The 24,316-nt window shown below is 41.6% G+C and overlaps 1 protein-coding gene across 2 annotated transcripts in view; it reads left to right on the forward strand.

Annotated features, from left to right (window-relative positions):
- Nucleotides 1-24,316, forward strand: part of arhgap36 (Rho GTPase activating protein 36) — a 43,475-nt gene extending 19,159 nt beyond the window's left edge. For both annotated transcript variants that reach the window (XM_069172193.1, XM_069172194.1), the window contains exons 2-12: nt 2,892-3,048; nt 7,702-7,770; nt 15,137-15,447; nt 16,785-16,977; nt 17,241-17,296; nt 17,905-18,055; nt 18,640-18,788; nt 19,184-19,354; nt 19,832-19,920; nt 20,059-20,285; nt 20,909-24,316. In XM_069172193.1, coding sequence (XP_069028294.1) covers nt 2,892-3,048; nt 7,702-7,770; nt 15,137-15,447; nt 16,785-16,977; nt 17,241-17,296; nt 17,905-18,055; nt 18,640-18,788; nt 19,184-19,354; nt 19,832-19,920; nt 20,059-20,285; nt 20,909-21,264 — 1,929 coding nt within the window. In that variant the 3' untranslated portion in view covers nt 21,265-24,316. The remainder of the gene's footprint in view (nt 1-2,891; nt 3,049-7,701; nt 7,771-15,136; nt 15,448-16,784; nt 16,978-17,240; nt 17,297-17,904; nt 18,056-18,639; nt 18,789-19,183; nt 19,355-19,831; nt 19,921-20,058; nt 20,286-20,908) is intronic.

The raw sequence follows: 24,316 nt of genomic DNA on the forward strand, positions 1-24,316 counted from the left end.
AAGAAGAGTTGTGGTGTTTCCCAATTTTATTTTACATTTCTGAAAAGTTTTCCCCACAAAAGCAAACAGAACAAAGGATCCAAACATCCCTGGACACGGCACATTAGCCACATGTTAGTAAAGCAAACCCATCGTATCGACATGGTGACCCAACACTCGTTTTATGATCACGGCATATCAATTGAATATTCTTACGTGGAAAACACTGGTCACAGGCATCACTGGATATGACTCACTTTTCGGTTGATGATCGGTTGCGGCTGTTCGGGCTGTTGGGTCGCGGCAGGTCAACGGGAATATTTGGTTGGTTGAGGTTGTGTAACGTTTTCTTTTTTATGATTTGGAGTTGAAGTTGTTGAGGAACCAATCAACACTTGAACTAAATGCTGTTATCATTTGTGTTCTTTCTTGTTTATTTTCTGTTGACGTGTCACATGTCCAGTTTTTCTTTACTACTACGTAGTGGAGTTTGTACTCTCACAGCACATGAAGCTGCAGTAAACTGAGAACATCAGTTACTGTATGGGAGAAAATACACCACAACTTAATGTAAAGGTTTACAGACCGATCTGAATGTCAAGTCTAACTGTCGACATTTCCCAAAAGCAAACCAACTTTCCCATCGTATTGTTTTCCACTGAACCGCGTCGCTTTGAGACGATGCACATCAGCCTTTTTAGAAAAACGTGGACGAGGCCTCGATGACCTCTGTGGGAGACTTTCAATCCAGTTTCACCTCAAATGTTTTTGTCTGGTTGCGTTTAAGGTCAAAGTTATTTTCTCCGATCCCGCTGTGCTGTGAGCGAAGTTACCGACATGATATACAGTCGCACGCATTTCATACATCCACATCCACGCAGCAACGTAGTCATAAAAATAACTATGAAAGGTTATGGCTAACTCAGCCACGATGTTTCTCAAGGCTTTATAGGCTGGTTGTTTACAATAGTGATGATTATAAAAGATGAATCGTCTCGTTTCGATGAGGTTCTTTCATCCATTCGTTTCAAAGTAGGATTGGAACTTTAAAAAAAAAAAAAAAAAAAAAATAGAACAATCTTTGTTTCACACATTTAAAAGTCGGGTTTATGAGATTTGGATTTATAAATGATATAAAACTATCTTTTAACAGGAAGAAACCTCCTCCATTATTTATTTTAAGTGAGATTTTCTCAACAATTATTGAATAGATTGAAGTGACACCGGATGAATTTGTAAAATACAATGTCATAATTCAGGATTAAAACCTTTGAACTCTTCACGGCTTTCGACCCATTCAGTATGTACCCGGGGCTCCTCATCTTTGTTTCTGACGTCTGTGAGTGGTGGCCCCTCTCAACTCTCCATGTGCTTTCATTTAACTGCACACCACAACTATTTGAGGCGCAGCGATGTGAAATGATCCCATATTTCAGTGTTTATTCGTTGTCGCATGTCTATTTTTACGCAAGAGCCATGAAAACATACCCAAGACGTAGTAAACAGCGTTAACAAACCAGAACAAATGCATCACTGGCCGACGACAGCATCATGAGACTGCAAGAAGTCAACATGAGTTTCTGTGGTCGTGTGGATTTAGCAGCCGATTGATTCCTGTGCTTTTGTTCGTGACCTCTGGACGGATCTCCGCACAGTCACACAACACGCGTATATCATGAACACGTATCTGCCGGATAGGTCGAACGGGTCGTGAAGCACGGATGTCAGATCTGAAGTGTGTTTGTCTGCTTCTTGTTAACCTGCGGCCGCTGCATCCCTCCATCAAACACGCTGTCTTTAACCCCCCCCCCCACTCTGTTATTCCGCCTCGCTCTTTCCCTCCATCATCTTAACAATAGGTCCGTTTACTTGTCAGTGATGAATGGATTTCATAACAGCCTTGAAGTAAACAGGTGAGCATGAGAGTGTAAAGTGTGTGTGTGTGTGTGTGTGTGTGTGTGTGTGTGTGTGTGTGTTTTTCCTTTCATGTGTGAGATTATAAAGTAGGAAGAAGCTTCACTGCCTCACAGAGACGTCAGCAGTTTAATATTTCACGTCCAAAGCTGCAAGATTTTGAAGAGAATAATAACAAATATTTTAAAAATTATACTTGATGCCGCTAAACCTGAACTCTGCTGACTTAAGCTCCAGAAGCAGGCGCTTATCTTCAACTGAGCTGCAGAAATCTGGATTCAGGATTGATGAGGGAGATGGTGGGATACCTCCTTTCCTGGAAAACGACTTACAATTCCTGCAGACACACCAGAAAGTCAAATAAAATGTGCTTAGATGAGTGCACTTGTGTATTTAACTTCATCCGGTTGACTAGCAGTCGGTCAAGATGATGTGCAAAGCAGGAGATTGGAAAGCTCCTCCAGAGCCACAAAAGACATCCCACAGCAAGCTGAGTTGACTGCTATGACGAGTGCTTTCAAGTGTTAGACTTGTTGTGTCTAAAGGGCGGTGCTGAAGTTGGCCTTCAGTGTGCAGAAATCTCAAGGTCACCAGACAAAAGAGTGCAAAGAATGGGTGCGATAAAAATAAACAAAGGAGTAAAATGATTCAGAAAACAGACAATGAGAGGAATAATAATACATTGAACACAATATCTGACCATTTTTAAAAGTAGAAACAAAGTTTGCAGCTTGCTTTTTTCTGCTGTAAGTCACTGAATTTTCAATTTTTTTTCCCCCCTCAATAATTTCTGTTGTTTTTTTTCCCCTCTAAGGACTTGATGGTTGGTTGATAATAATCCCCTGATTGCAGGCAGAAGAGGTTTCCATTTCGTGTTTTGCTTTTTGAAGTCTCCAGATAAAAGAAGAAGTGGTGATTGTGACTAATGGCCCGTGATGTCATGTCTTCGGTCCCTTGTAAAAACTCCCAGTCATGGCGAACCTCTCTCCTCTCGGCAGGAGGATCACACGTGGGCGACCATGTTGGGGCAGAGCGTGCGGTTGCAGCCGGTTCCCATCCAGAATCTGTCGGAGTTGGAGCGAGCCAGGTTGCAGGAGGTCGCCTTGTACCACCTGGAGGAGAGGGACCTGGACTTCAAGATCAGCATCCCCAGAGGTGGGAGAATGACAGTGTTGGCGTTTCGACAACATACTGACTGACTAAGAATTGGTCGTGATTCAGAGTAGAAAAAAACCCCACCATTTGCAAAGTGTATTGTATGTTTCCACACACTTTTTCTACCTCTATACCTCTATATCTCCCCCAGGGAGCCCCAGTCTCTCTCTGTCTTCACTGACTGGAATATTAAGCCAAAATATAATCTTAAAAAGGCAATCAATTATAAAAACTGGCAACAGGCAGAAACTGGGAGGCTGGATCTGTACAAAGCTAAACAATTGGATATATGGGAAGCTCTAAAGCTCATTTATTAACACTTTGCATGTTGTTTGTTTTACCAATATAAAAAAAACAACTAAAAATATCAATCAATGGATCTGGATGTGTATTAGTGTTGCTTTTTTGGTTAAACCAGCTAGATAATTAATGATATTAAGAACGTCAGAACATCCAACTATGATTTAAGAATTCAGTTGTTGTTTTTTATTAATTGACTTTAGAGGTCAAATTACTCTTAAAACGTCGGTGCATAGTTCACACAGGTGCTCACTGTTTGTCGGTGATGGGTTCAAACGTGTCAAAATCTCTGTAATGCCATTAAGAGGCACCGGGTCCAGACTTAAGCCCGACCGATTGCGGCGGGATGATGGATGACGACTCTGCTTTTTGTCGTGTTTCTTAACCTTTTGTTGCCTCCTTTACAAGAGATGTTCAATAGTTTGTCTCGGAGGAGTGGCAGCTCTGAAAAGTGAGCTCAAGGTGACCCGGTCAGTCCGGCGCCAGTAGAGGCGATCTGATTGGGCGATGTGCATTCCCTCGCAGACCCCCGAGAGAGACATAACGGCGTGTTTGTGAATCTGAGGAATGAAGCAGGAAGACGTTCAGAGAAAAACATCAGAGTAGGAAGTCCGGGGTGTCAGTCGTGATAAGAAAAGGTCAAAGGCTTGATTTGTTTATACTTCCTCGTGTCTCACTCGACATCTCAATAAGCACCGATTGGTTTCCTGAGGAGGCGTCACAGACTTTTCTGGTGATATTGTTCTGAGTCCTATTTCCACATCCTGACTGTTTTGGAAACCAGCCATCAATTAGCGCATAATCTTGTAGATTGGTTGAAAACATGGGATATTCAGGCTGGCTAGATCGTGATTGTCAGGAAGTTAAATTATCAGAAGGCAAGCTAACGAAGACCCACAAACTGATCACTCTTGTAAAACCTTTAATGTATCAGATTGAATAAAGGCTTTTACTGTTTGAGTGCCGGAAGAAGGTTTCTTTTGATGTCCATTGGAAATGTTTTCTGGTCCTAATGGATTTTTGTGTAAGCTGTAGAGCCTATAATACTTCAACTTTTTATTTAATTAAGACTTGTATTATACACCATCCGCTCCATCAGTATGAGTCAGGCTGCTGTGGTGGTCGGTTTTTGTCCTCTAACATCAGACCTGTGTGTTTAATTAATCTGCAATAACATCAGGAAACACTTTTCCTCCCCTCTTGTTTACTTGCACAAGCATTCCTCTGCTTGCCACCGGACTTCTTCCCACTTTGACATATTTTTGCGTGTGCAATTGTTTTTATCCATCTAAACTCTAAATCCAGCCAATAAAGTGGGAAAGTTTCACTAATAAAATGTAAAACCTTTCACACACCTAGTGGACTGCGTACTGGGTGGTTTAATCGAGGCTGGGGGGAGAGATCACCGAGGTCGGGGGGTGGGGGGGGGGGGTGTCAGTGGGGCTGAGGCGAAGAAACAAACACAGCTGATTGCTGAAGTGGTGTGTTTTGTCCTGAGACCGGCCGGGATGTGAGCTGCTTTTCTCAACGCTCTCTCCCATACTGTTGTTGTCTCTCAGGGTTACTAACCCCCGAGCTGCTCAACTTTGACCGTGCTGTTGGTTGAGGCTCAGCGTACTTATGGTTTCCAATAAACAGTCTAGCTTAAGTGGTCTGAGGTTGTTGTTTTTTTATTCCCTCCCGGGACCAAAACTTCCAAAAAGCAAAACACCCACTTGTGCACTGAGTTTCCCTCAGTGCACAAGTGGGTGTTTCGCTTTTCAACCAGAAGCCATCTTAAAGTTTGTTGGAAGCAAAATTTTGGGGGGGAAAAAAGTTGTCAATTAGTTTTTACCCTTGGCTGAATTGATGAATCGATAAATGCCAAATGTACGGTGGCTCTGAGGGTCAAACGCAAAAATATTTAACAAAACGCTAAAACATTTTCACAAACCGTGTTTAGTGAAATTATTTTGTATTCGGACGTGAATGCCAAGTACTCCCTAACATTCCCGGCCTTGAATTCGTGATTTGTTAAAACAAAACCACAAAAACAAAAACAACAAAAAAAACAGCTTTACTGACCAGAACATCTCCTTCAACTCTGAAAACCCGTCAGAGGATGTGAAGCTTGTAAAACAACAGACGCACTCGTACTTTCCAGGAACTTAACGGACCTCTTTTCTGTGTAACGGACATCTCACATCGACTGAGGAAACAAACGACGAAGCGCTCTGTGAGGAAGTGTGGGAACAAATATTCCTCCTCGGTTTGTCCCCCGAGGCTGAGATCTCTCCGGTCCGTCCCGGTCTCAGCATCACGTCCCTCCCTGTTGTTCTTCTTCAGGTTTCTGGTCCAGATCTTTATTCCTTGGATTTCATCTCACTTTTTTCCTCCAGTTGTGTGACAGATTTGGTGTTGTGGAGTTGGTTCTCATGCCCTGTTGTCTGAGCCGCTGCTCTTCAGGGACTCCAAACTAACTCGCTCTGTTTTTCCTGTAATCTTCCTTCTGTTTTGGTCGTCTTCTGTTTTTAATCACTGTCTCCTCGCTCTGTTATTCTCCCATTAATCCTGCTTCCTAGCTTTTAAAACCTTGTGAGCATCATGAGTGTTCACGAGACTATCGACAGCTTTGTGGGGCTGTAAAGCTCATTTTAAAGAAAGCAGAACGGTCTAAAATATTGAGCTGCTTTTTTTTTACGCAGACAACGTCATTTCTGTAAGTTCATTAAAGGTATTTTTGCCGTTTAACATTCATGTTACAAGTTTAATGCTGTTAAAAACACCTGCATATAGTTGCACTTCTTGAACAGCCATTTTGTTACCATTAGTCTTTAAACACCAACCTTGCATAGTTTACCTCTCATCTAATCAGTTTTTTTAAATTCAGTTATTCAGCAGATGGAAAGTGTTGGTCTAATTACCCGTTATGTACGAGGTGCATTTTAACCAAAACCAACATAAATTAATGATGCAGAAAGTGCAGCAAAATAGCTTCCAGTCTTTTATACATGGAAGCCGGGGGCTGTTTTCTATCTTCGTATTTGTCTTTGGCCTGTCGCCTTCGCTTTCTGTGTGCCTTATGTAATCACACACACACACACACACACACACACACACACACACACACACACACACACACACACACACACACTCACTCACTCACTCACTCACTCACTCATCAGTGAGAGATCAGCCTTGGCTGGAGGTGGCATGTGTGTGGTGGGAGGGGCCGTGCGCTTTGGAAATAAACTTTAATTTCCTGGAGTCATGGGATTTTGACCTTTTTATCCCAACAGCACACACACACACACACACACACACACACACACACACACACACACACACACAATCACACATGCCGTTGTCATCTTCTTTCCCCTGTGATTTTCTTTTTGTTCTTCTTTGGATTAAGTGGGAAAAATAAAAGCATTCTCATGTTTTAGTGTCACAAATATTCCACACAGGACATTTTACAACGTGGGTAACTCCAGTCGTTCCTTAATAGGGAAAAGATTCGATCTTGAATTAAAGATTTCTAAACACCAGCTTTCCAAACCCAAACAGTGGCTTCTTCCAAATAAACCGGGTCAGAGCGGGAAGATGTAGAGCTCGTAAAAACACACACTGTAAAAACAGACACAGTATTAACCAGCAGGTATGGATTTACTGCTGATGTTTCACATCACTGTTTTCTGATGAAAAAAAAAAATCCTCTGAAATGACATTTGTGATGTGGATCTCTGTTTTTTGTTAATGGCCCACAGGAAGTTAAAAATCAACAAAAGGAAGCAGAAATGCGTTTTTGAACAGAGATCTGCATTATTTTTACAACTTTTTGTACTAAAATATATTAAGAATACATCACGAGTTGTTTGAATTTTCTGTTTTGATGATTTTGTGTGTGTTTGATACCTTTTAAACATACTTTTTCACTATTTATTTACCTTCCTCCTGTTTTTCCTCGTATGCACACTTACATACGTCTCCCTTTGTCCTTTCTGTGGAGCGCAGCACAGCCATTACGCAGAGCGGGCTATTCAAACAAACAAGGACTCGTCTGTTGAAAAGGTCCGCTCTGTTCTTGGAGACGAGGAAAAGGCGCAAGCATCAGATAATAAGTGAAGGGGAGAGGGACGGGAATGAGGTCGTATCGAGGGGGGGTTTGAAATGTCTGAATGTACAAAGACGAAGACATGATTGAGGTTATTTTGTTAATTTAGAGATAAAAGGACAAGCGAGACGAGTCTATCGTGGAAATACGTGTAACTTCTAAATAAAAAAAATGACGCATACTCCTCATTGTTGAGGCTCGGGCAGATCTGACACTGATGTATTGTGATGACTTCTTTTTTTATTTTATTTTTTTCACAGAAACTCACAAAAGGAGAAAATCTCTGCGCAGGAAGTTTGACTCCTTCTCAAAGGAAAAGAAAGACCGAGGTGAGTTCACGGTTAAAACTTGAAGCTGTCTGCGGCCGCAGCAGATTGTCTCCTGAGATACGGAGAAACCAACAGTGTTTGTTTCAGTCAATATTATGAAGCACAATGTCCCTTCTGTCCGCTGAGGCAGCATCACCACCGCACTAACCGCTAATGGCTTTACATACTCGAAACTCGGTGTTTATAAAGAGGCTCGGCGCTGCAGGCTGAATCATGGAGGCCTCGCCGAGTCCGGCTTTCTGCTGCTGTCCTGCGTTGCTGTAACGAAAAACTGAATCGTGAATGAACGCCCACTGGGCTCTGCGACCTTCATGCCGCGTCAGACTATCAACCCACAGTATGTTTATTTTCACAGCAATATCCTCATTACTGGAAATAATACTTTACCCGTAACATTCACATTGTTTAAAATGTTTGTTGTTAAATGACAATCTCACATCAACAGTTTGATTACCGAGAACTTGTTCTCGAGAAATGCATTTATCTGATTGATTAAAGTAATCAAAGTTGTTTATCAGCTAAATGGTTCGGTTCAGTTTTAGTGCTTCCAACCATTTTTGGTCACAAATCAAATAAACTGGGGAACTGGCTTGTTGCCTCAGAGCCCGAAAGGTCTCGCAGTCACCGCAGGAGCAGGTTCATGAAAATGTTTCCGTTCAGGTTTTTGTGGATCTAAACTGTTTCTACCAAAAAAATTTAACCATTTTCAACCTCTTACTGGTCTTTTTATTTGATAGTAAAAATAAATGTTTGGTTTTTGGCTCTCCGTTGGTCTGAACAAACAAACCAATGAAACAAATCCTGTGTGTGAGGTTACCGCAAATAATATCCAGACCTGGTTTATAATCTTCGTGCCGAAGGACGATGACGATGTTGAAAATCTAGAAAGATTCGTTGAGATTCCACATCTCCCCTCCCTGCTCTTCTTCTCCCTTTTTGACCTTTTCATTTTTTTATTTTTTTTTTGCAGCCAAACACGTTAAACAAAGCAGCTCTTCTTCTACTGTTGCACATGTGTTGAACGTGTCTTCATACCCCTGATTGTATAATGCATGGAAGCACATCCATATCTGTTGTTTTGAGTTCGAGTTCACATCTGGCCGCTGATTCCAGATGCGTAAACTGTGAATAGGCCTTCAGTCTCTGACACCATGAAATCTGATTTGTGGGTAAATCTCCGACATTCCTTGATGCTAAACACAATTTATTTTCTCACCAAACACAGAGAAAGTTTTCATATGTGACTTTTGACTTTTCCTTTTTTCAAGCCTCATGTTTTGTTACTGACATCCAACTGAAAAGTTCAAAGGAATTTTGTCTCTGCTTCTCACAAAGTTGCCCAACAATCTGCCACTTTATTAAAGGGAGTAAAATACACTGGGAGGCTCGTGCTTTGATCACAGTGCATCAAATACCAGTTTTCATTTCCTGCTGCGGTAGTCATGGGATTAGTTGTATTATTGTTGGTATGTAAACAGAAACTGTTTGCACTGACCAGTTTTAATTGGTCTCTGTTAAAAACTGCCTCCTCAGCTTTTTTTTCTCTCCTCCTTTTACCTCCCTCTTCATCTTCATCTTCATCTTCATCTTCATCTTCATCTTCCCCGCTGTAAGTCTTGTGTCCGATCATCTGCCAATCTGAGCCCAACCTCTCATAAAGAGATGTTCTCTATTCTCAGCTGATTATCGCAATAGGGCATGATACGGGCCAAAACACACCACACACACACACACACACACACACACACACACACACACACACACACAGATTGCGAGGGTGTCTGTGCAGTCCTTTAAATCCTGCCTCCAGCCTCTTACACACAGGGACTTAGCTGCAGCTAACCCTGCTAATCAAAACGCAGAACATCGGGACCTGGCAGCGCTCCCGGTGGCTCTGCTCCTCGGCTACTGCTCCTCGGCTACTGCAGGCGTGTGCCGGTGCGGCCTGCAGGAGTCGAAGGTTTGCTAGTAACTGTGGTCTGTTCGCAGCCGCTGTGAGGGAAGTGATAATCGAGTCAGCAGTTTGCCAGTAATTTCATAATAGCTGTAAGGAGCAGGGTTTACACAGAGGACTGCATATGTTAAATAAACAATAATTCCCCCGGAGGACCAATATTATCTCCCAGCTGCTGGCCTTGTGAAAAAAATAATAGACTTGAGTGCTTAATAACTAAATATATCTCCTTCTGGTAACAAACTGTGACCTGCGGAGCAGAAATACTCGAGATGGAATGCAGTTAACTTCCTGAACAATAGCACAGCTGTTTTCTTGTCTGGGTCTCATGTTTGTTTTTCTGTTAATTCAGGACGTGTCCAAGGGGGCTCATCAGTCACAGAGTGTCAGTGAAGTAATAACTGTAGGTATTCGCTCGTCATGCCAACGAGGGCCGTCGAAAATGAAATGGGAAGGTTTGAGAAAGTTAATGCATGTTGGCTGGTTCACCGTTAGAAAATCAAACCGTTCCACAAGATGTTTTACAGATGTTTGCCATTCAGGACCAGAGACAGAATCTCCCGTGTAACACTACACAACAATAATCAGACAAGATACAAATTTGTGATTAAAACCTTAATTTTTTTTTTCCATTTCTAGGCTACCCACCCAAGAGAATATTTAACCAACGACCAAACTTTTTACCTAATTTTATGTCATTTTAATTTTGTGTCATTTAAAAGTGAAAATATGTTTTATTTAATCCCCCTAAATACATGTCAAAATGACATTTGTAAAACCTCTTCATTCTACCAGGAATATAATTCTAGTTGAGTCTATTTCATTCAAGGTTTTTTTTCATACATTTCTTGAAGATTGTACAGAACAAAGATGCAAAGATACACAACTTTTATACATGCACTAGTAGATGTTAAGGAAAAGGAGTCAAAAGAAAGCAAATTGCATGAGAAAAAGAATTAAATACGAATAAATATATAATAAACAATATAGATTAGAAAAGGGTTAGAAGTAACAAAGTAGTAGACTAATCACTTATGTCATCAATGTAGGAGGTAAATGTGGGCAGTTTTCACACTTTCTAGTTAAATTTATTGCCATCAGGGAGGCGATGGAGTCAAAAAGAAATGTATCATAAATGTCAGAAAACAAAAAAAATCAAGTCCCCAAACTACGTCTTTCATTTCATCATCTCTTTGGATCAAAACTAAAAGAGACAAAATCATGTAGGACAAAAACAAAAAGCAGCAAGATTTTACAATTGAGAAGCAGTAACTATAAAATTCTGGAATTACTGCTTATGAAAAAACAAAAAAACAATTCTGATCACAATCAGCTTTAAAACAGTCATTAAGTGTATTTTGTGTAGAATTTGGAACATAAACTACAAAAGTCCAAGAAAAGGCACCGAAAACTTGTCATCAAAGGTAGCTACACTTTTTTTTAATTTTTTTTATTTTTTTTTTACAGTTTTGTCAAACTGTAAAAACAACAACAACAACAACCTGCTGACCTTTTGTTCTACTTTTTATAAACCCTGTACATCAAACCTCTTCGCTATCCAAATGTCCCATTGGCTTGGCTGCGTCAACTTAAATCCTCAACTGCTAACTTTAAACAAGCAAACACCTCCAGCATAAGAAGCTTGTTGGCTTTCGATGGGCAGCAGATGTGGTCAAATGTCAGGAAGCAGCGGCGTGAAGTGGCTGTTCCTGCCAACTGACGTCAAGACCGAGGAATTAGCCCTCACTGGGCTTACTGGCCCCGCGGGCCAATAAGTGTAGTGCGTAAGACACATTAACACGTGACATCTATTCAATGGCTCGAGCTCGTCTCAGGACATTGTGTTCTAAATCTGTGTTAAGATGAAGTGCGCGTCCGTCCTGTTGCAGGAGTTGTTGAGCAGGAATGTACGAAAAACGACTGGAATGAACAATTTACACTCAAAGAGTCCGATGAACAAAATGCTCCCAAGTTTTCAGTCTTTTTAGTTAAAAAGGGGTGAATCTTAGAGTTCATCCTTTTTTGATACATTTATGTTCATACGCAGTGAAAACAGAAATCCAAAAGCAGGAATTAAAGTTACTAATTTGAATCCAGAGTTTCTTTCCATGGGCTAGATAGTAGAGGTCTTCACAGATCACAGATTTCCTCAGACCTGTGGAAGTTTCCAACCGGCCATCCTACTCACCGTACTGGTCCGGCCAGCTGTGATGGTAGCCAGCTGGACCACTATGGCCACCCAGCTGTAGCTCAACCATCCTCGCCAGCTATAGTGTCCAAGTGTCAGATCGGCCTCAAATCAACAAAAGAAGTTGTAAATCTGAGTTAGAGGGAGAAAAATTCAACTGAAAACTCGGATAAAAGTTTTCTTTTCTGGCTTTTAGAAAGAAATTTAATCTCAGAGAGCTTTTACACAAGTACATATGAAGTTTTGACTGTGATTTGCATTGTTAATAGAAAGACCAAATATTTGTTGGAACATTATTTATTATTTTTTTAAATTTATTTATTATCTTGTGATATTTAGATGCAGTGAAACCGCTTTCTTAACAAAAAAAAACAAAAAAAAGGAAAATATTACAAAGTCAAATAATCCAACTAGATTTGGTTGACATTTGTGGTGTTCACGTGCATCTTTTTTTTTAATTATTAAAAAAGTGAATTTTTCCTGTCATTATTATTTTATAAGTGACGTGTCCCTGCTGCTGCGTAGTCACTGAATAAACTCCTCACACATCTACGTGGAGTTATTTGGAGCTCCAGTCAATCCCGTGTCCTTAAAGCTTCACCGGGGCATCCTGCCAGTCCACCTCGGCTGGCTGACCTGCTTGGGACTCCTCTTCGCCGGGCGTGACCGTGCACGTCTGTGCGCTTGAGCCGGGCGTGTGTTTTCATCCAAACTAACATGCGCGTGTTGAAGTACTGTATGTGAGCATGTAAATATAGATGCAAATCCCATTAATCGGCTCGGCGTTTCCTGTTTGGTGCGTGTGAATGACATGCCGAGTCATTGCAGCGTGTTGTAAGTGTGCAGTTTGTTTGTGTTTATTTTAGGGCATGTCGAGTCCTTCAACTCTACAATCGGGGTTCAAGACCACAAACTCCCTGCAGACACTTCCTGATTAAATGTCACCCGACAAGTTCCCACCTCCGGATGTTTTCTGTCGTTGACTTCTGACCTCCATAAGGAAATAATCAGCTGTCAGGAGGTTTTTTTTCTTCAAAAATATAAATAAAATATGACTTGCGTACAAGAAATGCCAGTAATCTACACTGAACTTATTATATCCAGTTTCCAATAATAATCATAAAATAAAATCATACATTTTCTATCAAGGAGATTTTTCTTAATTGTAGTGCAGCAATCTGTCTTAAATTTTGCACCAAGTTTATCTGATCCGTTTTGATTTAAGCAGTTGTTTTAATAAAACAATATAACATTAAAGACAACTGTACACTAAATTTACATTCCTCTAACAGTTCAACATGGCTTCTGTCTTCAGTATGTACAGTCACAGGGAAAATATGTTTAACTCAGGGAAATGATTTGTCTCATCGCACACTGCGTACAAAATGGATTATCAAAGAAGGAACAAATATTTACCTGAATGATCACAAACAAGGATAAATACTAACAACTATGAAAAATAGAAGGAAATGAAAAGCAAAGTGACTTTTGTCAGATTAATTAATGTCTTGGTCTTTCATTGGGTGTATAAACGGTTTAAGCTCCTGCGATTCACAGGACAATTAAAGATAATTTCCTTCTTAGAGATGAGCTCAGCTCAAGTCTTTAAACCCACACAGTGCAAGAGGCTTATGGGCGACACAACAAAGAGTTTAGTTAGTTACAAAAAATAAGCAAAATCTGCTCAGCAGGGGGATTTTTTTTTTTTTGTCCTCGTTATCGAGGATGCTTCAGAATAACAAATGAAAGCCATCATTTGACTTTCTGGTCTGAAGGACATGTTCAAATTTCATCCCTGTATTAGTTTTGCATTCTGTCAACATGACTGCTTCAGTCTACCTTTTAGTGAGGTGGAGACTGTAAGAAAACTTCTATCAACGGATTCAAATTCATCGTAAAAAGTACAGTAAGCTCCGCCCGTTTTGGTTTGTTGGACAAAAAAAAAAGTAAAACATTTTTGTTATTTCAAAAATACATTGTTTTCTCTTTCACAAAAACATCTAAACTACATACCAACATAGATTCGGTGTCTTTTTGCCTTCAAATCTTAAAAAAAAAAATCTTCAAAACGCTGAAGCTGAACTTTTGATTTGTCACTCTTGTGTGCCGGATCAGGGTTGTGTGAGCAGTCGGAGTATTTGCTGGAGTTTTATCTGAGCTGGTGACCGTGAAACTCCCGCTCCGACAGTGACCTCACCGGCGTTGCGTTTACTTGCGGGCCGTAACGCCGGTGCTGCAGTAAGCCTGTATCAGTCCCAGTGTGATGTCTGGTTTGTGGCTGCGGCTGCTAACCAGGATTACCAGTTTAACCCTCTCCTCTAGCTCTCCGTCCAACTCTTGTCTATTCTTATCCCCCTCGTCTACTTCAACCTCTAATCTCCTGCGAGACGAGCTGCGTCACTACCTGCAAGTAAACAAGTTCGTTTCATTGAATACAAGAGGGGTGGGAAAGGTGAGGGTCTGGCTGTTCTGGAGATGATCAACATCGTCCAACACCATCAAATGGTACGAAAATAAAACAACAACTTGTGGTGGTTCCACTTCATCCATTATCTCTCCGTGGAGAAAAAAAAGCGTCTCGGCCTGAAGATGGAAGTCAGATCGTCTTCCTGTTTGGAGTTCAGATGGTATCAGCAGAGAGGAATGTAAATACCAGGAGAAACACTTCAGGCTGCAGTTCTGACTTTACAACATCAGCGCCTTCAGGCGACCATTAGTTCACCTGCAGTCTTTATAGGGAATCATTCTGATGAGAGTTATTAGTACATTACTTACGAATTATAAAAGCTTTGCTCAGCTTTTAAATATCCACGACGGTTTAGTTCAACTGAGGAGAAGTTGGTGTGAACGTGACAAATTTGCAATATTTAACACTTCAAAAAAATGATTTAAAGTTAATAAAACTGACATTATTCCAATATATTTCTTCTCATTTATTTGAGTTTCTGAATGATTCAAGCACAGAAACACTGATAAGTACTTCATGCTGACTGTATGAGTACAAAACATCACAGTTTTCATAACCCCAAATATGTGAACTTTTCCCAGGATGAATCATTCTTTGAGAGATTTAAAGTCTTTCTACCACATTTAATGAAACTTTGATTAAATATGAATTAATTCGATATGAATCAGTGCAACTCCGGTATCGCCCGTATTACTTGTATTTATCATCTTCTCTGTTCATTGTTGCTAACAGGTAAACAACTTTTCTTGTTCCTCAGAATCGGCTCCGAAGGCGTTCGGCATCCCGCTCTCCCAGGTCATCGCCAACGACCGCGCCTACAAGCTGCGGCAGGACGCCCTGAAGGAGAGCCGGCGCGACTGCCTGGACCTGGAGGCCAGCATCCTGCGCTTCAGGGCCGAGAAACGGGTGTTCTTCAATGGCAACATACCTCTGGTCGGCTCCTCGTCGATCACCGGAGGAGGGCCGGGCTCGCCGTCCGCCAACTCGGTGGCGCCGGCGCCGATTTGTGACTCCCAGAGCAAACCGCTGTCTCCTACGTTTCTGGATAACAGAGGAGGGCAGAGGAGGGTGAGAGAGGGCACACAATTTCATTTGTTTTATGCGTGTTGAGGAACATTAGAATTCTATTTCAACCCTTAAACTGCAATACCACCGAGGGGTCACTAGGGGGTTGGCTCCAAAAACTCTCCGGCTCCATAGACTCTCGGACAACTTCTCTCATGAATTACAAAGTCAATAAATGTTTAAATTCCGGTGTCACTCACTAAAGTCACTCCTTCTTATTAGTTTTCTGGAGGTCCATCTGAAAATAATCCCTCATTCATTAGAAAATAAAGCTTCAAAAAGACTTGTTTTTGGGGGTGTGTCTGATTGATTGACAGGTTTCCAATAAATTGTTTCAGCTATAAATAAAAACAGCACAACAATATACATTTAATAAACATGTTGTTTATGTGCTTCCACTGAGATTAGAGACAAAACTGCACGTTGGTGCACTTCACACATCTCCAGAGGGACAAAATGTTCTTTAATTTGGTGTCTTTTTTTTTTCTTTCTGTTCTGCACTGCGGTTGGAAATTCCTCAGACACTTGATGTTCCTCCAGAAACTATTTGCAGGCCACAGACAAGTGATTAATATTCCTGTGGCGTTCGTTTTCAGCAGCTCTGATATTTATTGGACGGAAACGTCAACATGAGTGATTCAAGTTGGACTCTCCTGCTGCCATCCATCTGAAAATGGGCTTTTCTATTTGTCTGCTGTCAATCTGTCTTGTTCTTCTCCTCTCAAACCCACACAGTCATCTGCTCTCAACTCTTTACGACCTTCCTCCCTTTTCCTCCTCTTCATTGTCTTCTCTGTGTCTACTTTAATGCGACTTTAGCATCTTAATTTTCCTCCTATCATGAGAAGTTTAACTCGCGCTGCACCGCATGATTCAAACATCTGCCTCAAGCATTGTGATTATTTTTACCTTCATTTTCCCGCGAGGCCTGAACGTTATTTTCATACTGAAATTACTATCAGTTTGAAAGTAATGGCTCATAACGACAAACTTTCTGAGGGTTATCGCCGACTGTAGGTTCCTTCAGCTTTATGGACACAAAGGCGTCTTTGAGCACTTTGTTTTGGTTGCTTCGTACCCCACCAACAAACGGCTCACAGTCGAGGTTAGCAACAAGCTGGTGAATATTCTGGAGCATTTAGCAGCTAAAGAGGCAGATATTTTGCTCAGAAGTTGGTAGAGACCAAAAACGGAGATGGAAGAGCGTGAATAAAACGTGACTCCCACCGAGTGCCAATTTCGTTCATCAACGGCTGCTTGTGTAATACGGCAAATGCTGGAATGTGCAGATAAAAAGTGAGTCTCATCAGTCACGTCCGCCCTTCGTCTCCGCCCCGCAGGGCGGTCTGTCGGTGGACTCCATCTCCGACCTCGTCGAGAGTCAGTCCCGCCTGCTGGAGGCGCTGCAGCTCTCCCATCCGGCCGAGCTGGAGCTGAAGAAGTCAGACGGGAGGACCAAGCTCAGCCTCAACCCCATCTACCGACAGGTGCCTCGGGTGCTGGAGAGGTGCTGCAGTCACATCGAGAACCACGGTGAGACTTGGTTTCACCATTTGGAGTCAAATTTAAGCGACACCTATTTGATTTCTTTTCAGACTAAATTCACAACGTCCTCACTGCGTCACGGTATTGATGGTAACCGTGACATTAAAAAAGATTAGATACTGATATAGTGTTGTTTACAACGTACGATAACGTCGTTGTTGTGAGTTTTTCAGTGGAAGGTATCGTGACGGCCGTCGTCCACGCCAACGTACGTTCATGGAAGTTAAACGTCTCTTATTTCGTGTCCCCAGGTCTTCAGACTGTCGGCATTTTTCGAGTCGGCAGCTCGAAGAAGAGAGTGCGACAGGTGAGAAAACTTCCTTTACTTTGGCATTTGGAAGTAAATAGACTTGAGCTAAGTAGGTTTTTGTTGTTGGTTTCTGGTTGTATTCAGTTTTTACCAGTTTTGATCATAGTTTTGTCAATTTTAAGTTACATACTGGTGTTAATCAGCTCTGAGACATTTTTTAAATACCAGGTTTGATTTATGCACACTCTCTCCTACAAACAATGTTTTATTTGAAGATTTTAGGACTCCTGAGTGCAATTTTTTTCATGTGCACTTTCTCTAAAAACATACGAGCTTCATTGCCAGCGGTCATAAGACCGGTGGAACTGGACGTGAACTGTCCGCTGACTCACTGCCCCGTGTTTCCTGTCACTCTCTGCTGGATGCTGGAATATAAAAATAATCTTTTGAGTGAAAAGCTGATGATGTGCGATATCCTGTTTTTGAGAAATCGTGTCCATCGGGGGGAAAGTGGCCACTGAGTGACCGCAACGGGAGTTAGTGTGCACCTTCATGTTTCTGTCTGGGAATGGATGTGTGGTTCTGTTTTTCCTGTGTATTTCTTCATTTATTGATGTTGTGTGTGTGTGTGTGTGTGTGTGTGTGTTTCTCTGCTCTCTCCCCAGCTGCTGGAGGACTTCGACATGGGGGTGGACGTCCAGCTGGACGAGGAACACAGCGTCCATGACGTGGCGGCGCTGCTCAAAGAGTTCCTGAGGGACATGCCGGATCCACTGCTGCCCAGAGAGCTCTACCCCGCCTTCCTGCACTCCAACCGTACGCGCACACACACACACACACACACACACACACACACACACACACACACACACACACACACACACACACATACACACAGACAGAGAACAGAGAAAAGAACTGTAATTTAAAGCTGCATTCACTGACTGATAAATGTGCTGTAAAACGAAAACCCGGTACTCTCAGAGCTGCAGGTTTGGAAAATAAATCACCTTTTTAATAAGACGATTCAGATTTGAGACTTGTGCACTCGAGAAACACTTCTTTTTTCGTTCTTTTTTTTATTATAATAATTTTTAAATAAATAAGATTAGATAAACAGAAAATGATAAATAAAATGAAAATGAAAACATAAATACAAAAAGAGAAATAATTAAAGAAAATAAATAATAGGGAGGTTAAATATTTGTTGTATTATGACTGCAGGGAGATCCAGTTAATCGATAAACAGACAATTGATTAAGCTTTAATGTATTGTTTATTAGAGCTGTGTAAACTAACTGATGGTTGAAGTTTCCAGCTTGTTGATATAATCTGATGTGACACAGTATCAAACTAACCTCCTCCTCCTCCTCCTCCTCCTCCTCCTCCTCTCCCTGTAGTCCTAAAAGGAGCGGACCAGCTGCAGTACCTGCAGCACCTCCTCTACTTGCTCTCTCCCTGTAACTGTGACACGCTGCTGCGCCTCCTCACCTTGTTGCACACCGTGCAGAGCTACGCTCAGGACAGCATCGGCACCAACGACGAGGAGGTACCGGAACCAGGGCTACAACCTCATTAATTAGGATTTTAGTCATTTTTGAGGAGACAGTTTTGTTGGTTTTACAAAATAAAATGCAAATGTGCCAAGGTCAATTTTTTAAATGCCTTTTTTTATTTATTTATTTTATGATTGTATCTTTCTATAAAGTTCCAGTGGGGAAAAACTGCCTAATTCTTTATTTTATGTTTTGTGAAAAGTCAGAAACATCATGTAGCAGAAATATTCAGTTAAAGCCCTCCCAGATTTATGTTCATTAAACATAATTTAAATGACGCAAGCTTCACGTCACATCTTTTACTTCTTGCACTTGAGCAGGTCATTTCTCATACTTCCTCTCTCCTTCTCTTTCTCCACCTCCTCCTCTTCCTCGCCCCTCCGTCCAGATCACCGGCAACAAGATGACGGCCGCTAACCTGGCGGTGATCTTCGGGCCGAACCTGCTGCAGAGGGAGCGAGGGGGCGACGTGAGTCTTCAAACGATGGGCATCGAGGACAGCACGGCGATCATCAACGTCACGCTGGTGCTCATCCAGAACTACAGGAGACTCTTCACGGTACGAGACGACCTTCAGCTTCATCACCGGCCTCCAGCTGTAAAACCCGTTTCAGTCATTTGTGGACGTGACCGTGTGGCGAGAAAACATGTTTTCTCACTTTAAGTCGTGTGGTATCGACCCATGCAGATTTACGTTTGTTAAAACTTCTGCTTCCTCCCTCAGTACAAAGGTGTGAATTTAATTTGAGACTTCAAGAGGTGGTTTCCAAAAGTGCTTTTTTTCTAATTTGAGTGAAGAGACCTATTTGTAGCTTTAATTTACTGACTGAATGTAGGAATTATTGTGTGCACGGTTTCAGTTTTCACTTTAGTAGCTTTTAAGTAGTTTATTCCAGACTTTCTCTCCCCACGTAAGCCTTAAATTCCTGGTCCAGATTACTATATGTTGGCTTTGGTGCGTCGTCCATCCTGGAAACCGTAAAAAAACATTTTCTTTCGTGATGTTTGATCTAATGAACGTGATGTGTTGCCGCAGGTTTCTGCAGAGCTGCAGCAGGAGGTCCTGATGAGTCTGATCCAGACCGACCCGGACATCATCGACTATCTGCTGCGCAGGAAACTCGGGTAACTATGGCAACCAGCCTGTCAGTGAAGTCCTATCGGATGTACTGTTTTGTTAAATCGCGGCTGATCAGCTGTTCTTTCGAAAGCATCGATAAAATGAATAATTCGGAGTGTTTGTGTGTTTGTGCTTCGTCGCAGCGGCAGCCACCTGACAGTGGAGGGCAGCAGCGAGCCGGGCGGCCGGCGGGACACGGGGGTGTCTCTGGACTCTGTGGGGGCCTCTAGCGGGAGTCTGTCCCCGCTCGAGCCTCCGTCACCGCTTTTCCCCCCCGACGGCAGCAGTGGCGAGGGCAGCCTGACCAGCGAGGTCTTCCTCAACGTGCTCAAACTGAACCAGAACAGGAAGCGGCAGGACGTGCGATACGGTACCTGCTCCGTTGTGTTCTCTTTGGTAGCAAGAAGTTAGTTATGTGTTTGTTGGTGACGTTTTTGAAGGCTGAAAACTATATTTATTTTAGACTTTGTGCCCTTATATGTGACAATTTTAAGCCCAAGAGAAATAAAAATAACCAGAGACACAGAAATACTAATTAATTTAAGAAATTAATTCTGCAACATTACCTCCAAAGAGACGCAAACGGACCGAAAAGATTGTTTCATTTGTAGTTTTTGGGGCACCGGGACCTGAACCGCTCATTCCTAGACTCACATCAGAGGCGGAAAATTAATGGATGGACCTAAAATGAATAAATAACAGTTAAAAGTTATTTGCTAAAATCTGAGAAAGAAAAACATTCAATACAATTTAAATTTTACCACCTTGTAAAACTTTTTTCTTTTTAGGGAATCAAATTTATATCTCTCTGAGACCAAGAGGTTCCCTTTAATCTTAATTAAAGGTCCTTTTTTGTTGTTTTCTACAATCCCAGTGCGATATAAATACATCTTTCTTTTAATCTTTTCGTGTCTCATTTGAACTAAAAGGATAAAAGACGTAAAAGTGATGGTTTAAAGTATCTAAGAAGTCTGTTTTCTCTGTGTCCTCCAGGTGACGTCCCTCCGGGTAAATCCATCCACCACATGCGTCAGTTCCACTCCCACCACAACCTTCTCAGCCTGGCCCAGCCCTCCTCTTCCTCCTCCTCCTCCACCTCCAGGCTCCATGCTCAGGACCTCGACGCCCAGGACCGCCGGGGCCCGCTGGGTTCAGCGCTGACCTTCACGCTGGGCGGCGTCGGAGGAGGAGGAGGAGGAGGAGGAGGAAGCCGCTGCAGTCTGAGCGGGTCGACGGACAGCAGCATCTGGGTGAGACAGACGCCGCAGGAGGAGAGCAAACCCTCGCCGGCCGCCAATTTCTGGGACTTCTTCACCGGGAAAGGCTCGAGCTCGGAGACAATGGTATGATGAAGGGCGAGAGGACGAGGAGGAGGAGGAGGAGGAGCACGAAAGGGAAAACAGTGTGCATTGTTGCTGTTGGGGGTCTGAAAATTTCCTGAACCTGTCAAAGTTACGTTTAAAGAGACATTTACTGGCGTTTTAAAGGAACAAATCAAGTGTATTTCTGAGGAACGTGGAAATGTGTTGTTCAACCTCCGAGATCTTTTGTCTCGAGTTTCTCCCCGACTTTCCTGCTTGAATTCATAATCATCCTGTCGCAGGTTTTCCCTGCCGGAGGTTGGAGTTTCCCACGTATTTGGTGCCTCTTGAACGCAGCATTCAATTGCAGAAAGAAATGACAGCAAAACATCTTTTAAAACACGAAAACCTTGAAGATGAAAAGCACAATCCACTCGGACATGGACAAATGAAAAACTTAAAGAAATCAAAGAGATTACCTGGAAGAAGATGCAGTAATAATTGTACATAATTTGTACATTATGTATTCAGAATTTTACACACACGACGACCCTCGTCTTTACTGCCTAGACCGCGTAACTAACTGTAGCTGCATGGACACCACCGCCTTTTCAATACTGAGAAAATAACAATATGTATCCCAATATATCGTAGTAAATATGTTAAATATATTCTCCTTTTATGAACACCATCAACGCTTCTGTCTTTTGTTATTTTATTTGCTGTTTATTTTCAATTTATTTCCCATTGTCAAGAAAAAAACTACTCAAGAGAATTCAGAGAAAGCTGCAAAGGAACTGGACATGCCAGTCTTTTTTCAGACAGTAAGTAAGTGGGACTATGGGTCTGTAATTGACATCCAGGGACTTTCAACATGGAATTTGCATGTTCCTGCATGAATAATGCCCTGCCCTGGTATCGAACCAAGAACCGTTTGACTATGAAGCAACAATCCTAACCGCCATAGTATGACTTTTTTTTTCATATTTTGTACGACATGCTATAAGTATGACTTTCGTTCATTTTTATGTAAGCCAGTCCGTTGGTGCAGTTGTCAGCGTTGTCGTCTCGCAGTCTAAAGGTCCCAGGTTCAATTCCAGCCTGGGACTTTCGATGTGGAATTTGAATGTTCCTGAGTAAATAATAACCTAAAAGTAAAATATGTCGTCCTTAATATGGATGACTAAGTTATGCATGTTGTAATGTCTATAATCTAAAATCAATGTCATGCAATGTAATCATGCATGTAGTCGTAATTGTGACAAAGAGTCACACTATAAGCAAGAACATGCAATCCACCACAAACAAAGTTCCAGAGCCCCATCGAACCCAGAACCTCCAGATAGTGAGACCACAACGCTGCCTTACAACTGTATCAATGTGCTGACTTTAGTGCTTGCTTGTCTGACTTATATGATTTATATGACTTTTAAACACATCATTGAAAATAACACCGTGGTGCAGTGGTTAGTGTTGTTGCCTCCTAGACAGAAGGTCCCAGGTTCGATTCTTGCCGTTGAGAGGGCTTTTCATCTGAGATGTTACTGTCATCCTTCCAGGGCCAGTATTGAACCTGGAACTTTCTGAGTGGGAGTCAACGATGCTAACCAGTGCACCGTTGATCTGTCTTCAATAAGAAGTTTAAAAGTCATAGAAGTAGGACGAGCAGGCAATAACACACAAAATCATCCTGCCCTGGTATTGAACCAAGAACCTTTTGACTGTGAGGTAACACTGCTAACCACTGCACCATCTCACCACACAGACACTAATGGTTTTTTTGCATTTTGTGGGACATATAGTATGACTTATTTTTACACAACACACAAAATCAGTCTGCCTCGGTATCAAACCCAGAACCTTTTGACTGTGAGGCAACAGTGCTAACCACTGCACCATCTTACCACACCTACTTTTTTTTCTTTTTTTATAGATTTTGTAGGACATGCTATCGTCGGACTTTTTTCAGACCTGGGTACCATGGCCAGATTTTTGTACTTCCTCGAGGGCGTTTACTCAGTTTGAAACAACACGGACCAGATCTCCTAATAAATTCAGGAACATGAGCCACAACTAAATTTTAACTATTGTTGATCATCATGATAACATGATGTCCGATTTCACAGTCATCACTTGCGTCATCCAAAATCAAACAAAAGAGGCCTGACTTCTGTATTTTAAGGAACTCAGATTGTGTTTCTTTCCCTTTGGTTGTAAATACAAAACAACAGCTCATCCCAGTTCACACTGATTTGGTGATTTACTATTTAAAACACTAAAATGGGGCCTAAGGTGGTTAATAAATGTATTTTTTTGAAAGTAATTTGTCTGTTCTAAACTCAGATTTAATTTTTGTCTTCGAGGTCATGTGTTTTGTTCACATCATACTGTAGTCACTGTAATTACCAGTTTCCCACTTTTAAATACCATTCATGTCAATATCAAAGCGGTAAATACCATTGCTAAATTTATATTTTTCTACATAGCATAGCAGCTGACGTCCAGATTTAATAGCAGTATACTGCCCTCCACAGGCTGAATGCTGCAACTGCGGTTTTTGATTTGAAATACAACGTAGTTGCAAGGACAATTGAAATTCTTTTTGTTTTCATTCTTTGACAAATTAAAATGTTGTTACGTGTAATATAATAACAATATAGTATAAAAGTATAAAAGACAGTAACTACAAAATCTGACTCCAAACCACAGCAGACCAGAGACTAAACTTAAAATATCAAGTCTAAAATCCTCAATTTGTCCAAACATTATGAAACAGCACCATAAGTAGAGCCGTTAAATGCAATTCTAACTAAGTCAAAACTGTTTTTCTTCACTAAAAACACAAAATAAAAGATGAACGAAAAAAACATTTTGTGTAAAAGCAGTGCAAGAACTACATTCTTGGGGTTATAGGTCATATCAGGCGCCATGTTGTTTTGGGGCAACAAAAAAAAAAAAAAAAAAAAAATATATATATATATATATATTTTTTTTTTTTAGTTTTGTCCTTTTCTATACCGTTGTAAAATCCATGGAGGTGTGCTGAACCGCTGTTGGAGAATGTACCGCCAACCTGCAAAGAATTAAATGTCAAACTGCC

The sequence above is a fragment of the Embiotoca jacksoni genome, unplaced genomic scaffold (genome assembly GCF_022577435.1).
Source record: "Embiotoca jacksoni isolate LCO1_2020_lvr unplaced genomic scaffold, fEmbJac1.0.p SCAF_51, whole genome shotgun sequence".
NCBI lineage: Eukaryota > Metazoa > Chordata > Actinopteri > Embiotocidae > Embiotoca > Embiotoca jacksoni.